The 14,593-nt window shown below is 51.2% G+C and overlaps 1 protein-coding gene across 1 annotated transcript in view; it reads right to left on the bottom strand.

Annotated features, from left to right (window-relative positions):
• The window catches only part of ONECUT3 (one cut homeobox 3), a 92,036-nt gene extending 77,709 nt beyond the window's left edge, over positions 1 to 14,327 (bottom strand). The window contains exon 1 of the mRNA XM_032798975.1: positions 13,304 to 14,327. Within this exon, the coding sequence (XP_032654866.1) occupies positions 13,304 to 14,327 (1,024 nt within the window). The remainder of the gene's footprint in view (positions 1 to 13,303) is intronic.
• Between the last annotated feature and the right edge of the window lie 266 nt (positions 14,328 to 14,593).

Genomic DNA, 14,593 nt, shown 5'->3' with positions numbered 1-14,593 from the left:
GCACAGAAACAAAATCAATGCCCTTTCCGAGAGTATAGACACACACATATAGAGACAGAACAGATATGTGTATGTGTCTATACGTGATTTAATTACATGTCATATATAATTATATATACTTCACAGTCTATGAGATTAATATATATTTCCCTAGATATAATTACATAGTTTTTATACACATATTTTTAATATTTACAAAATAATTCGCTTTCATATATGCCTGCACCATATAATATAATACTACTCACGTGCGTATATAAAACCGAAATATGCTGCATGTGACTATGAGATCCAAGTATCTATAAACACCCACATCCCGTGTATATTTCAGTAATCCGCTCTCTAATGCACACGTTTCGATGGCTCTCTAACGATTTGCGAACACGATTTTTCAATACATCGAATTGAATTTCGTCAAGCATCTTTCAATATCATGAACTTCAAAACCACCCGATCCAAAAGAAACCGTGAAAATAAAGAGACCCCAGTAACAAGTCCTCCCATCTCTGTTCAGCGCCGGCATTTTAACAACAAGGATCCCATTGACTCGCTCATAAATCTGATCAGCAGATCAAATGGTTTCTAAAGCCTTCTTTTGATTTCTTGCCTGCAAGTGAATCTCATCTGAGCGGGAGAAGAAACGCCCGATGATTTATTAGCTGGGCGCTAATTCAAGTTAAGGACAAATAACAAAGGAGAAGGGGGACTGATTGTGTAGTTCAACGGAAACAACTTTGTAATTGACACACACACCCTGCAAGGGAATTTTCTGTTTCTGGATCTATTAATAAATCTTGAGCAAGGATGGATTTGATGCTTTTGTGGTAAATCACCCAGAGGCGCTGGAACTAGGGGTCCCGGGGGTGCTGCCGCACCCCTTGGCTTGAAACGGCTCCCATCATATCCACGGTTCAGCGGCTCTCAGCACCCCCACTCTACAAACTGTTCCAGCCCCCCCACCCCGAAACCACCTATCGCGGAGGAGCAAAGAGACTCCATGACGTGACCGATACCTGCCTTCAACCACCAAACAAACACACACCAAAGACATTGGAAACCACAAAATGTGAGTGAATCGCAAGCTTATGGTAGTGGCCTATTGTATTTCAAAATTGTCCTTCCTCATCAAACTGCAGAAACAGTCCTATCTGTATGGCTGTACCTAGACATGCATGTATTTTTTATGCACACGCACGCAGACATGTATGTGTGCAACGCCTAGCTGTTTCCCCAATTTTACGAGGAAGCACAAATCTAAAATGTAATGCAGAAATAAAATGCATTTCCAATTCTTTCTCTCTCCACAGAAGCCTATGGAGAGAGGGGCATTCATAGAAAGATATTGAATTGGAAATGTATTTGATTTAGGATTTTGTTTTAAAATTGGGCTCCGTCGTAAAGTTGTAGACACAGACATATATAATCCCCCTCTGTCTCTCTCGTTATTTTTCCCCGTTCGGTTAAGGATTTATTTGCCCTGTTCCAACAGTATTTTCTTTCATCCACTCCCAGAGGCGTTTGGGTCGAACGGGATGTTTGTTAATATCTGCTCCGTCCGGCTGCTTCGTGCCCAACCCCGACTCCTGCCGAAGTTTAGATTCCTTTACTAGCCGCTTCATTTTGCCTGATTTACAAACAAACCCACCCCAGAAAGTCTTTTGATCTTTGCTGGAGAGCAGTGGTGGGGAAACATCCCTGCCTGGAGAGAAAAATCAGCTTCTGCATTTAAACTTATCACACTTTGGTTTCTGAGAAACAGGGGGAGGAGGGAGAGGGGAGATCAGAGACCTGGTGTTTGATATTAAACAATTTTTCGCATACACCGAGATCTTTCATTATACGGGTGCTTACAAACGAATAACACCTTAGTCTAGGTAATCTATATCTATATGTAATTAAACATATAAATGTTAGTCTATCAACCATCACCAATACATATTATCTGGCTAGCTAGCGACATTTAAATAGACACATAAATGTAAATCTCTCTCTCTGTTACTGACCTCTGGTATTTCCCCCCTCCCAAGGAAAGAAATACCACATTCCGTAATGAGTCTATAAATGTTCCTGGCCTGTCTGTATTTTGATGTGTTGCTCACCCCTGACTAGCTGTGTAATATCAGTAGCGGTGGTTTGGGGCTTCAGGCGTTTTGATGCCAGTAGCGGCTGTGACTGGGTTGGTAGGGAGTGGAGAGGAGACGGGAGAAGCTGCCTTGCTAACAGACAGGCAAAGCCCGGGCTGGGAATCGATACATATTCAGTTCAAACCAGCTCCAGATCCGCTCCCGCAGAACTCCCGGTGCAGCCGGAGTGGGTCGGCCAAGGGCAGCCATCTGCACCCGGCGCCAGGCCGAACCAGAGACCAGCCCTTGCTCCAGCGCGGGAGGGGGGCTTTCTCCGCTGTCCCCACCCCAGCCCACGCCAGAAGCCGACTTGCAAACACGTAACTGTGCCCAGGGGAGGTGGCGTGCCCTTGTCCTGCTATATTAGCACTTCTGCGGGCACACACTGAGATAGAGAACAGAGGGGGAAAGAGAAAGAATTGTTAGAGCTGGTTTTTCAACAGGGCCCAGCTAAGACTACTGAGGCTGTGAGCTAGTTCACTAAATGAGTAAGGAACTGATCAATAAAAGTGAGAGAAGAGATGTGTATGTAGATAGATAGATAGAGGAGGTTTCTCTGGGGATGGATAGATAGATAGATGGGGTGGATGGGGATAGATAGAGGGGGTGGGGGAGAGATAGAGGGGGTGTATAGGGAAAGATGGACAGATACTCACGGAGAAAGACAGACAGACGGGGGATGTATAGGGATAGATAGAGGGGGTGAGGGAGAGATAGAAGGGGTGTATGGGGATAGATAGATGGGGGGTGTATGAGGATAGATAGATGGAGTTTCTGGGGATAGATAGATGGGGTGGATGGGGATAGGTAGAGGGTGTGGGGGAGGGATAGATAGAAGGGGCGTATAGGGAGAGATGGACAGATACGCATGGAGATAGATAGACAGATGTGCATGGAGATGGTGGATAAACAGAGGTGTCTGTGGACAGATGTGTATGGGGATAGATAGATCGATTGACTGATGTGTAAGTGGACAGACAGATGGATACATAAAGAAATGTATGAGGAAAGAGAGAGGTTTTTTTTCTGAAATGTTAAATATGCTGCCCGGAAAAGACCCCAGTGCGGATGACCCGGCTCATCCATACCGCTTATGGCTAGTTACAGGCCTCGTCACTGCCGAGATCCCTGTCGGGCGCTGAAACAGACAAGTAAGAAGGCATCTGTAGCAGAGATCAGACAAAGGCAGAAGCTTCCTTGCTCTTCAAGGAATCACCGGTGGTTCTTATGTTATGAGCCGGGAGAAGCTTCTAGCCTTCCCGCGGAGTACGCTGCCCACTGCCCCCTGCCCCCCAGTGGGAATGCAGGGGGGCCACGCGGGGAGGAGGTGTGCGACTGAGAAATGTTTCTGTAGCGAAGAGCTACAGGACAAGCGGTGACCCGCTAAGGGCCTGCCTCTGGGTGCTGTGATGGGCGAACGGGAGCAGAGGCCCCAGGTTACTCGAGAAATACTGTCCCATGCGCACAGTCACCTCTGGAGCCAGACCTCCATCCACACTGGCCGCTGCGCTCTGTACCGGTGTCCTGGCAGATCCCCAGTTACTTCCATGGGCTTTGGCTTTGGCCCTCCGGGTGCTTTCAACTGCAAGATCTTTTCCAGCCACCCGCCCGCCCTTGGGCTGTTGGAAAGACCCCTCCCGTCGCACGTTAGTTGGGCGAACTGCCCGCCACTGCTCATCCCCAGCGCACGGGGGTCCCCGGTCTCCAGTTCGCCTTTGGAGGCTGCTAGGAGCTGCTGGGGCCTTGCCTCCAGCTCTGGTTCTCCTGCAGATCTGCCCCCAAAGGCGACCAGAACAGGCCGTGGAAGGGGGTTCAGATAGACCCTAGGACGGGAGCACCTGGGAATATCTCAGCTCATTCTGGTTCATCACAGCTCCTACCCTCTGCTCACTCATCCTGGGACCTATCTCCACACCCCGAACCTCTGAGCAGCTTCACAGCAAATGAATCCAACCGCCAGGCTCCGGGTTTTCTTCCTTTCCATCCCAGTGTGGAACGGCTCCCCCCGCCCCCCCAAGGAATCTGTTGCGAAGTGCATGCGGGGGACTAGTCACTCTTGGTCTGAGATCGGATCTTTCACAACCCTTCAGAGGGGGGATATGGATACAGTAACCAGGGGGAGATTCCCCATTTGCCTCCACAACATCCAGTCTCGGGAAGAGCCCGGATGTTGGACATCAGCATCATTCGTGTGGGGTGGGGCCCTTCTGAGAGGGGATTTAGCTCCTTACTGCCAGGGCCTCAGGTGGTGTAAACCAGAATAAACCTGTTGACTTCAGTGGAGCTACTTCAGTTCACGCCAGATGAGGATCTAGCCCGATAACTATTGCCAAACGTGTACAGTCCAATCGATGCTCCCTGAAACAACAGGCTCCCTGGGGCAGAAGGGTACAAGAAATGGTCTAACTATAAAATCATCTCTGGCACATAGCACATACATGACGGGATGTGATATGAGGAGTGGACGGAAGGAGGAGGGTTGTTAATTGCACAGTGGTGGTATAATGAAGGGGTGGGAGTGAATTAGGATCACATGGGACGGCAGCTGTTGATTTTAGTGGTTCAGTGTAACTTGGTTTTCGGATTATTTTAAATATTAGAAGGGGCACCCAGCGCATGACATAGGATGTTCTAAAAAATCTAAATAAATATATATTTAAAAATGTCACGTTGTCTGGACGTTCATAAAGGATGACCTGGAACATTCACTTTAGGTTTTCCCACAAAATACCTTGCCAAATGTACCCTGATAAAACCATCCTACAATCGCCACGCTGCACAATGCAGATTCACACGCACAAGTGCACAAACACAGGATGCATACATGTTCACTGTGTGTAACATTCTCTACGTGACTTCTACTCTGTGTCTGTTGTGTGCTGGCCTGCACGAATGTTCACGCTTAGTTTACACGTCTGGTAATGTATCTTCTTCCTCTCTCGACACACGTTGTTTGCAGTGTTGGTCCCAGGATATGAGAGAGACAAAGTGGGGGAGGTCATGTCTTTTATAGGACCAATTTCTACCGGTGAAAGAGATTAACTCTTCTTCAAGCCCTGCAGCTGGTCTCTCTCACCAACAGAAGTTGTTCCAGTACAAAGGTATTACCTCACCCACCTTGTCTCTCTTACACACACGTGTGCACAGTTATGCCCATCCACATCCACATGTGCACACTCACAAAGTACACACGTATGCACAACAGAGAGAACTTCCACATCGTTCAGCCTCTGGGTGCGCTGGGTATTTGGCACTGCGTCTTTGTGGGTGTGTTGCAAATGAATCTGCTTCTGGAGGAGGGGGTGTACTTGTGTATCTCTGTGTAACTGCACTATACCCGGCTGTGAGTGCTTATGCTGGTGTGTCTGGGAGCCCTTCTGTTTGTGCACCTACCCCCAGGACTCCCCCCTTAGCCCCCACCCCTCTCTTCCTAAGCAGAGTCCGAATCGGACCTAGGCAGGGCAGAGAAGAGAGAAGTTTGCAGGGGTGTATCGAGCCGGGGAAGATTTTCACGAGACAGGCAGAGGTAGCGATGGACGGGTAGGCGAGAGAAGGGTCCATCGGGCTAAAAGAAACCGACCACCCCCGGGGGGTGGGGAACCGCAGCTAGAGAGAGACCGCTCCCCCCCGCCCCAGGAGTCCAGCCTAGCAAGCTGGCTCCCCCCTCAAGCCAAACAAACCCGCCTGCTGGCGCTGGGAGCCGCGGCCGCGGCCGGGGCTGTGTTCCAGCCCGGCTCAATAATTAATGGTTCAGCTGCACGTCGGCCAGGCGCTGCGGCTGGAAGCGGGAACTGGAGTGGAAAGGAGAGAAAGGCACCAACAGCCATTTTATAGGGGCCCAGCTTGTTTATTGATCTTTCATTGACGGGCTCTAACTCATATATCAGGGTGGACTTGTGAACCCGGCCCAGGGACTGCCCCGCGGGGTGGGGGAGGAGGGCAGGCTGGCTGCAAAGCTCCACCTCCCCCAATGTCAGAGCGCACTTCCCTGCCCGGAGGCTGGTCCCCCGGCCGGCGGGGCAGGTCTGGGAGTAAAGACCTGGTGGATGGAAACCCCGCCCCCCCCCCGCAGCTTCCTTCTCTTGGGGAGGCGTTAGAGGGGCAGGTCTCACGCACTGCCAGGGGCTGGGTGACTCCCAGGGTCTGTATCCAGCTCGCCTCTCCTTCCCCCTCCTTCACTATTTGTATCAGATACATTGTCCCCTCCCTCCCTCATCAGCAATACACACCACTCTATGCCTCCCTCTGTCACCACAAACACACACCCCACTTGGCCTCCATCTGTCACCACAAACACAAACCCAGTGTCACTACCAATACACACCCCACTTGGCCTCCCTCTGTCACCACAAACACAAACCCAACTTGGCCTCCATCTGTCACTACCAATACACACCCCACTTGGCCTCCATCTGTCACCACAAACACAAACTCAGTGTCACTACCAATACACACCCCACTTGGCCTCCATCTGTCACCACAAACACAAACTCAGTGTCACTACCAATACACACCCCACTTGGCCTCCATCTGTCACCATCCCTTATACACATCCCACTAGGTGTCCTTCTGTTACCAGCACAAATACACACCCTACTTGGCTCCTTTCTGTCACAACCACCAACACGCACGTAACTGCCTCCCTCTGTCACCACCAAAACACATCTCATTGTGCCTCTGTGTGTCCCCATCAATAGACATCCTACTGTGCCTCTGTCGATCACCACCAACACACACTCCACTGTGCCGCCCTGTCACCGCCAATACACACCCCATTATCCCTCCCTCTGTCACCGCCAATACACACACCACTCTGCTTCCCTGTGTAAGCACCAAGACACGACCCACTGTGCCTCCCTCTGTTACACCAAAATATACAGCACTTTGCTTCTGCCTGTCACCACCAATAGACAACCCACTGCATGTGCCTGTCACCACCAATACACACCCACCGTGCATCCCTCTGTCACCACCAGTACACACCCATCGTGTCTTTCTCTCACCACCAATACACAACCCACTGTTCTTCCATCTGTCACCACCAATACACACCCCACCAGGCCTCCCCCTCTCACCACCACCAATATACACCCGGCTAGCTCTTCCTCTGTCAGCAGCACTAAACACACCCAGTGTGCCTCCCTCTGTCACCAACAACACACACCCACTGTGCCTCCCTGTCACCAGCAGAACACACCCCACTGTGCCTTTCTCTCACCACCCATACACACCCCACTGTGCTTCTGTCACGACTACAAGTACACACCCCACTGTGCCTCCATTTATCACCACCACTAATACACACCCCACCGGGCCTCCCTCTGTCACCACCAACAATATACACCTCACTAGCTTTTCCTCTGTCAGCAGCACTAAACACACCCAGTGTGCCTCCCTCTGTCACCACGAATACACACCCCACTAGGTCTCCCTCTGTCACCACCAACAATATACACCTCACTAGCTCTTCCTCTGTCAGCAGCACTAAACACACCCAGTGTGCCTTCCTCTGTCACCAACAGCACACACTCAGTGTGCCTCCCTCTGTCACCACCAATACACACCAGCTGTGCCTCCCTCTGTCACCACCAATACACACCCCACTGCGCTTTCGTCACCACCACCAATACACACCAGCTGTCACCAACAATACACATCCCACTCTGCATCTCTCTGTCACCACCACCAATATACGCCAACTGTGCCTCTCTCTGTCACCACCAACAATATACACCTCACTAGCTCTTCCTCTGTCAGCAGCACTAAACACACCCAGTGTGCCTTCCTCTGTCACCAACAGCACATACCCAGTGTGCCTCCCTCTGTCACCACCAATACACACCCGTGTTCTTTCATCACCACCGCCAATACACACCAGCTGTGCCTCCCTCTGTCACCACCATACACACCCCACTGCGCTTTCGTCACCACCACCAATACACACCAGCTGTCACCAACAATATACATCCCACTCTGCCTCTCTCTGTCACCACCACCAATATACGCCAACTGTGCCTCTCTCTGTCACCACCAACAATATACACCTCACCGGGCCTCCCTCTGTCACCACCAACAATGTACACCTCACTAGCTCTTCCTCTGTCACCACCAATACACACCCCACTGGGCCTCCCTCTGTCACCAACAACACACATCCCACTCCACGTCTCTCTGTCACCACCACCAATACACGCCAACTGTGGCTCCTTCTGTCACCAGCAGAACACAGCCCACTCTGCCTTTGTCTCAGCACCCACCAATACACACCCCACGCTGCCTCCCTCTGTCACCGCCAACACCCCCACCCCAATCCAGCCTTCTTCCTTCTGTCCTCTCCGCCCACATCTAACCCCCTCAATTCTCCGTGGGTTGCTTTGCTCAGCTGGGTCTCTCTTCCCTTTAGCTACAAGTGGCAGGAGACAGATCGGTGCCTTAACCCCCCCCCCCCACCTCCTATTCGTTCCTTGCTGGCTTCCCTCCCTACCCTGGTTCCGGGTCTCGCCCCACACACCCGGCTCGCCTCTCGGCCAGGGGTCGGCAGGGGTCCCTGCTCACACCTCCGAGCTGGGTTAGTTCGATCCCCTGTTTGCAAAGTCCCCAGCCCGGCGCACTGGCTGTCGCTTTGTACTTTGGCTCCGCTATCGATTTTCTGCGCCTTGGAGCCGGTCTCAGCCATGCATGATTCAATATCGCAACCCGTCCCCCCACACCACCCCCATCCGCCCTCAAAATCCAGCTGTGCTCTGGCGCGGGCAATCCGAACAATATCTGAAGACGGTTTAAAAACTGCAATGGATGGGGGGGGGGGTGAGTTAGGGAGAGTCATTGGAAGGTATCGATTGGAGCGGCGGAACCAGGCCGCCCCCTCCCCCAGACCAAGTCCCCTGGCCACCTGATGACGCTTTTTAAAGGCGATCGGCGGCGGGGGGGTGGGGGGGGGGACGCCTGCAGTGTGTGCAGCTCAGCCGCGGGGAGAGCAAAGCCAGGAGTGACCACAGTCACTAAAACAACACACAATCAACCCACTGGCCAGGAAACACCGGGAAAATCCGCAGAAACGGAACCAACCCCCGGGGTGTCACGCCTCTCCAGAGAACCTACATCTCCTGCTCAGCTGGCATGTTCCCTGCTCCGACCTTTGCACACACATGTGCACGCAACATGTACCCAGAGGTAGTCATACATGGGCCTGCGCGGGGACTCTGGAATGCAGGATGAGGCTCTAGCGGAGTGTATGTTTTTATAACACCCTGATGCGCGGGGCTCTATCTAATCCGGCTGGCTAAGACTTGGGTTCTCTTTCCCCCTTCCATACAAGTACCAAAGCAGTAACTCTCTTGCGTTCCTGCCTTTCTTCACCCCGACAGTGATTCCAACATAGTTCTGAAATCAGGCGCCGGGGAAAGGTGCCCTTTGAAATTACACCCTCGCCCTCTAAGTACACAATGCCTTTACCAGCTCATTAGCTGCCATTTTCAGTGACTCCTCGGGCTTTTTAAAAATACTGTTTGACGGCCTTGTCTCACCCTCTCTAGTCCTAATTAACAAGGGCTCTAAAAATTCCTTCCATATCCCCAAACCCACTGGCGGAGCGTTCCCAAACCTAGACAGACAATCCCTTCCCTAACCGATTGGCAAACGTTATTTGCAAGAATGTCCTTTAAATTCAGGTTTGGGTTGCGATTTTCATATTATATTTTCCAGAAACACCTAGCGACTTACAATCCGTTCTACCTTTTGGTTTAAAGAACGTGGCATTTTCCTGCTAATTTGGAAACAAAACAAAACCTTCCAGAAAAAAAATTAATGCTTATTTTTCTTAGAATTGTAATGCATATTTAAAATGCAGTGCATTTAATATGATGCAGTATTTTGATTGTAACCATAGAATCATAGATAATAATCCGCTTTATTTTGTATGTTTTATTTTGGATATGTAACATAACTGATATTTAAACGGTTGCTATTTCCTGCCGTGTAATCTAGACGTATTCATTTAATAGAACTGAATTTTATATACGTAACATAGCTGATATTTTAAAATCCAATGCAACACGTTGCATAGTATGCACTACCTTACTTTTCTTTTGAACCGAACTATATTTTAATATATGCAGCAGAGAAGGTAGTTAAATGTGTATCCAACAGATTTTGACTTAAATAGGTGAAAATCACCCAGGGCAAATTACCTCCTCGTTCACCAAAAAAAGAAAAAAAAATTGATAGAGGAATCCCTAATTTCATTTCAACTCAAAATTCAAAAAATGATTTAAAAAACTAACCATGAAAAGTGACTCTGTTCCAACAATATTCTGAGTTCATTTAGTGGAGGGTTTTTGTTGAATTTTGTAGGTAAAATACAGGGCCATACACATACATCTAGAACCCCCCCCCCCCCCTTGAATCTTCAAGCTTTGAATTTTTTTTATTTTTTTTATTTTGGCGAGTCAGAAATAAAACACCAACTGCTCAATTAGATTGAACAACGGGGGTACTTAACAAGCCAATCCTGGCAGTGTTTAAATCTTTATTTACTAGAACCTTGTAAAGGCAGGAACAATTTGCATTCTATTAACTGCTTTTCAATAGGGCATCGACTGGAACTAAAAGATGCCACGATCTTGCCCTAATTAAAGAGCAACTGAATTACACTAAATACATATGAATACTGCTATCCCCCCATAAATAACCCCAGACATCTTGCTATATGTGAGAAGCGCTTCATCACATTCGCCCAGGATCTGCTTGGAGCTCAGATACACTGACACTAGATGGCCCACAGGTCATGCGGATTTTTTTATTTTAAATAGCCTAATCCATCCCGTTTGAGGCCACCAGACATAAACTATCCACAAGAACAGCCCCACTGAGGCAGGCCAATGGTCCATCTAGCCCAGTCTCCTGTCGCTGGCAGTGGCCAGTGCCAGGTGCCGCAGAGGGCACCAACAGAACCGGGCAATTTCCAATGATTTATCCCCCTGTAGTCTAGTCCCAGCTTCTGGCAGTTCTGAAGTCCAACCCAGAGGACTTCCTTGTCATTTAGCCTCTGAAGCAATCCTGTTCCCTTAGCAGCAAGGTAGGTGGGTTAGAGCATAGGGGGGAATAAAATAGTAAGAAGCAATCCTGAGAACACAGGAGAGAAGGGGGGTGGGGGGGAGAAGGGGAAAGAGTGCAGGTGTGTATAGCATACCCACGGCTGCACCAGCCAAGAGCCTCTTATTTTTTGGAAAGAGTCCTGAGGCGGTAGAGAAGCCCGAGCCCATGTGAAAAATGTCCTCTGCCCACAACGAGCAGAGAAAGCGAAAGTCGGTGATTCACAAGGAGGTTTTCATCTTACTTATGAATATCTTAAAGAGCTCGCTGCGTTTCCACATGGAGAAAATCGATCTGGGTAAAGACATTTCACCTTGTATTCTGGGTCTGTAACAGGCGAATTGCATCTGTGTTTACGCTGCATTATAAATGATCATAAAAACCGGTGTAAAACCCAGGGTTCTGTTATGCAGACACACAAGCAGAAGAGAAAGAAACTGTCTCTGTTTGTCTTGACAGGTATATGGAGACGTGCGTGTATGCAGAAGAGAGGAATATTTATCCACACTTTGCCTTCAGACTGTATCATTTATAAACACATAAAGACTATGAGTGTGAATATATATGTGCGTATACACGTTGCATTATACACACACGTATACACACACACACACACACATATATATACACACGCATTCTGTATAATGTACATAATACACGATGCATACTTAGTTATAATGCACGTTTCATGGGACTATATGTTTAGCTGTATGCATCATGTATGATACATATCAAACAGACCGTATGAATGTATTTTTCTAGACAATCGTGTTTATAATCATGAAATCCACACGAGGCTTTAGACTGGACGCATGAATTCCACCCTAGTGGAGGGGTAGGGGGTGGAGGGAATGTGTTGAAATTCTATCAATGCAATTTTATTCTTAACACAGAGAACCAGACCCCACATCTCCCAGGATACACAGAAATAATTCACAGTTCACAGCTCGCTCTTTGGGGTCTCTGTGCTCGGTGCTATAGGCCCCTGGAGCGCAAGAGGCAATGTGTCTTGTCCCCCAGTCCTAAGACCAAGCCTGGGTGCATTTATTTGTCGGTGACTGTCCATTCATTTAAAATGAAGTCAGGACTGCATCAGCATCTGAGCCGTGATGGTTTGGGTACCTTCCTCGGCCTTTCAGAGCCAGACAGCAGCATCTCCCTGCTAGCAAAGCCCCCTTCGCTCGCAAGAGAAACCCAGACTGGGAGAGGACCGTGTCAGATAGCTCCCAAATGCAAATCATTGCCCGGGCTATAGAGAATTGATTGGCGGTAAAATGAAGAAGCTATCCTATCGATCCATGGGGCAGGCAAGGGAGGAGGGGAACAGCTGAGTTTGGACTCATTCAGCAGCAGAAGAAGCAGGCCTCGGGGTTTTCTATGTATACAAACCGTTTAGATCTTACCGGGGTAACTGATTTACCACTATGTATTTAGAGTGGCGGGTCCAGGCCTGTTTTAAGCCCCTCCAATGGACCAAAAAACCCCCAAAACCCTGAGAAGAACAGGTAGGTAGCTAAATAGCTGCGTAGAGACAGACAGACAGACAGATAGATAGATAGAGGGGGTGTATGGGGATAGATAGATAGATAGAGGGGGTGTATGGGGATAGATAGATAGATAAGAGTCTAAATAACCTATAGCATTTGCACCCCTGATTCCTTTGACCTATGCTCTTTATATTTCAGACTGTCAGCAGCAGGCTGGTCGGAGGAGGGGATTTTGAGGAGGGGGAAAGGATGAGGTTTATGATAAATATGATTTGCTTTTCCATTCGATCGGTTAAAGACTTGAAACAACCGGTAACAGAGAAAGACTGCGAGAGAAAAAGAAGGATTCAGCTACCCAGTGCGGAGCAGTGAAAGGAGAGCACACCGTATGTGTGTGTGTGTGTGTGTGTGTGTGTGTGTCCCTTCCCCGATTAGCAGTATGTCCAAGGAGAAGCAGGGATCGGATTTTTGCAATCTGTACCGATGTAGGCGTGCAGAGGGTGCCTTTGCTGCGGGTGCCGGGCAGACCCACCCCGGTCCTTCGGGTTTCTAATCCCCCTGGCCCAGTCCCACCACCCCCGCTCCTCCTCTGCCCCCTACCTGCGAGCCGCAGCGCCGACATCCTCTGGAACTCAGGCTCCTGCAGCCACTTCCACATCCTCCGGAAGGTCTCCCGCCCGGATTTGAGCTTACTCCAGGGCTTGGGGTTGCGCAGCAGGTCTGACAAGGTGCCCTGTGACCGGCACAAGATCCGTTGGGCGAAGATGGCCTGGGGGATGCTGTAGCGCTTCAGCTCGGCCGTGATCCTCTGCGCCACCTCCTTGGTGTTGATCTCCTCCACCTGCCCGGAGCCGCCGGCCTGCGAGCCCGAGGCGGACGCCTGCCTCTCCCGCTCGCCCAGGAGGGAGCCGTTGGGCTGGCCGTGGGGGTGGCCCTGGTGGTGCATGGCGTTCAGAGGGGGCATCATGCCTGCGCCCGGCGCGCCCAGCCCGCGGGCCAGGTGCTCTTCGCTCCGGGACAGCATGGCCGCGTGGGAGTCGAAGCCGCTGGGCGAGAGCATCTTGTCGCTGGCCAGGTGCCCTCCGGGGCCGTAGGGGGCCAGAGGCTGCTGCGCGTTGTGCAAGGGGCCCAGGCCGTTGGGCAGCGGGGAGAGGGGCTGCCCCATGGCCGGCATGTCCTTGGGGTAGTGGCTGTAGAGGTTGCCCATGGAGGAGAGGCTCCTCTCGTCCCGCATGAGGGTGAAGCTGCCGCTGACGCTGGCGGGCAGGCGCTGGTGCGGGTGGTGGTGCGGGTGCGGGTGGTGGAACTTGTCCGAGACGGTGGAGATGGGGGGCAGGTGCTGCAGCGGGGTCAGGGTGGTGTAGGTGCTGCTCAGGCTCATGCCCGAGGGGGACTCGCACGCCATGCTCATGGCCGGGTGCAAGGGGCCCCCCAGGCTGTGCTCCGGCCGGTAGTCCCCGGCGCCTTCCAGGATCGAGGCCATGCTGGACACCATGGTCGGCCGGGCGTGGGAGACCAGATTCCGGTGAGGAGCCGGCCGGCCGTGGGCAGGGCTCATCAGCTCCCCGGCCTGCGAGTGGGACACGCCGTGCAGGCTGCCCAGGCTCTCCATGGTAAGTTCCATGCTGCCCCCCCACCCCGCCCGCGCTTAATTCAGAGCCATCGATCTGCCCCCAGCGCGCAGTCAATCCAGCATGGCTTGGTGGGGAGCCTGGCCTCCCTCCCGCGCGCCTGGCTGCCCCCCTCCCGCACCCACCCCCTCGCCATACAACGCCCGGCCTCAGAGGGTGCGTGCCGCCCGCCCGGGCTCTGCCCCGGCTGCTGGCAGTGGCAGCCCGGGCTCCCCGCGCTCTGCGGCCGGCGCTGGGCAAGCTGCGGATTGCATTGAAT

The sequence above is a fragment of the Chelonoidis abingdonii genome, chromosome 11 (genome assembly GCF_003597395.2).
Source record: "Chelonoidis abingdonii isolate Lonesome George chromosome 11, CheloAbing_2.0, whole genome shotgun sequence".
In the NCBI taxonomy this organism is placed as follows: domain Eukaryota; kingdom Metazoa; phylum Chordata; order Testudines; family Testudinidae; genus Chelonoidis; species Chelonoidis abingdonii.
This window is presented reverse-complemented; position numbering and strand designations above follow the sequence as displayed.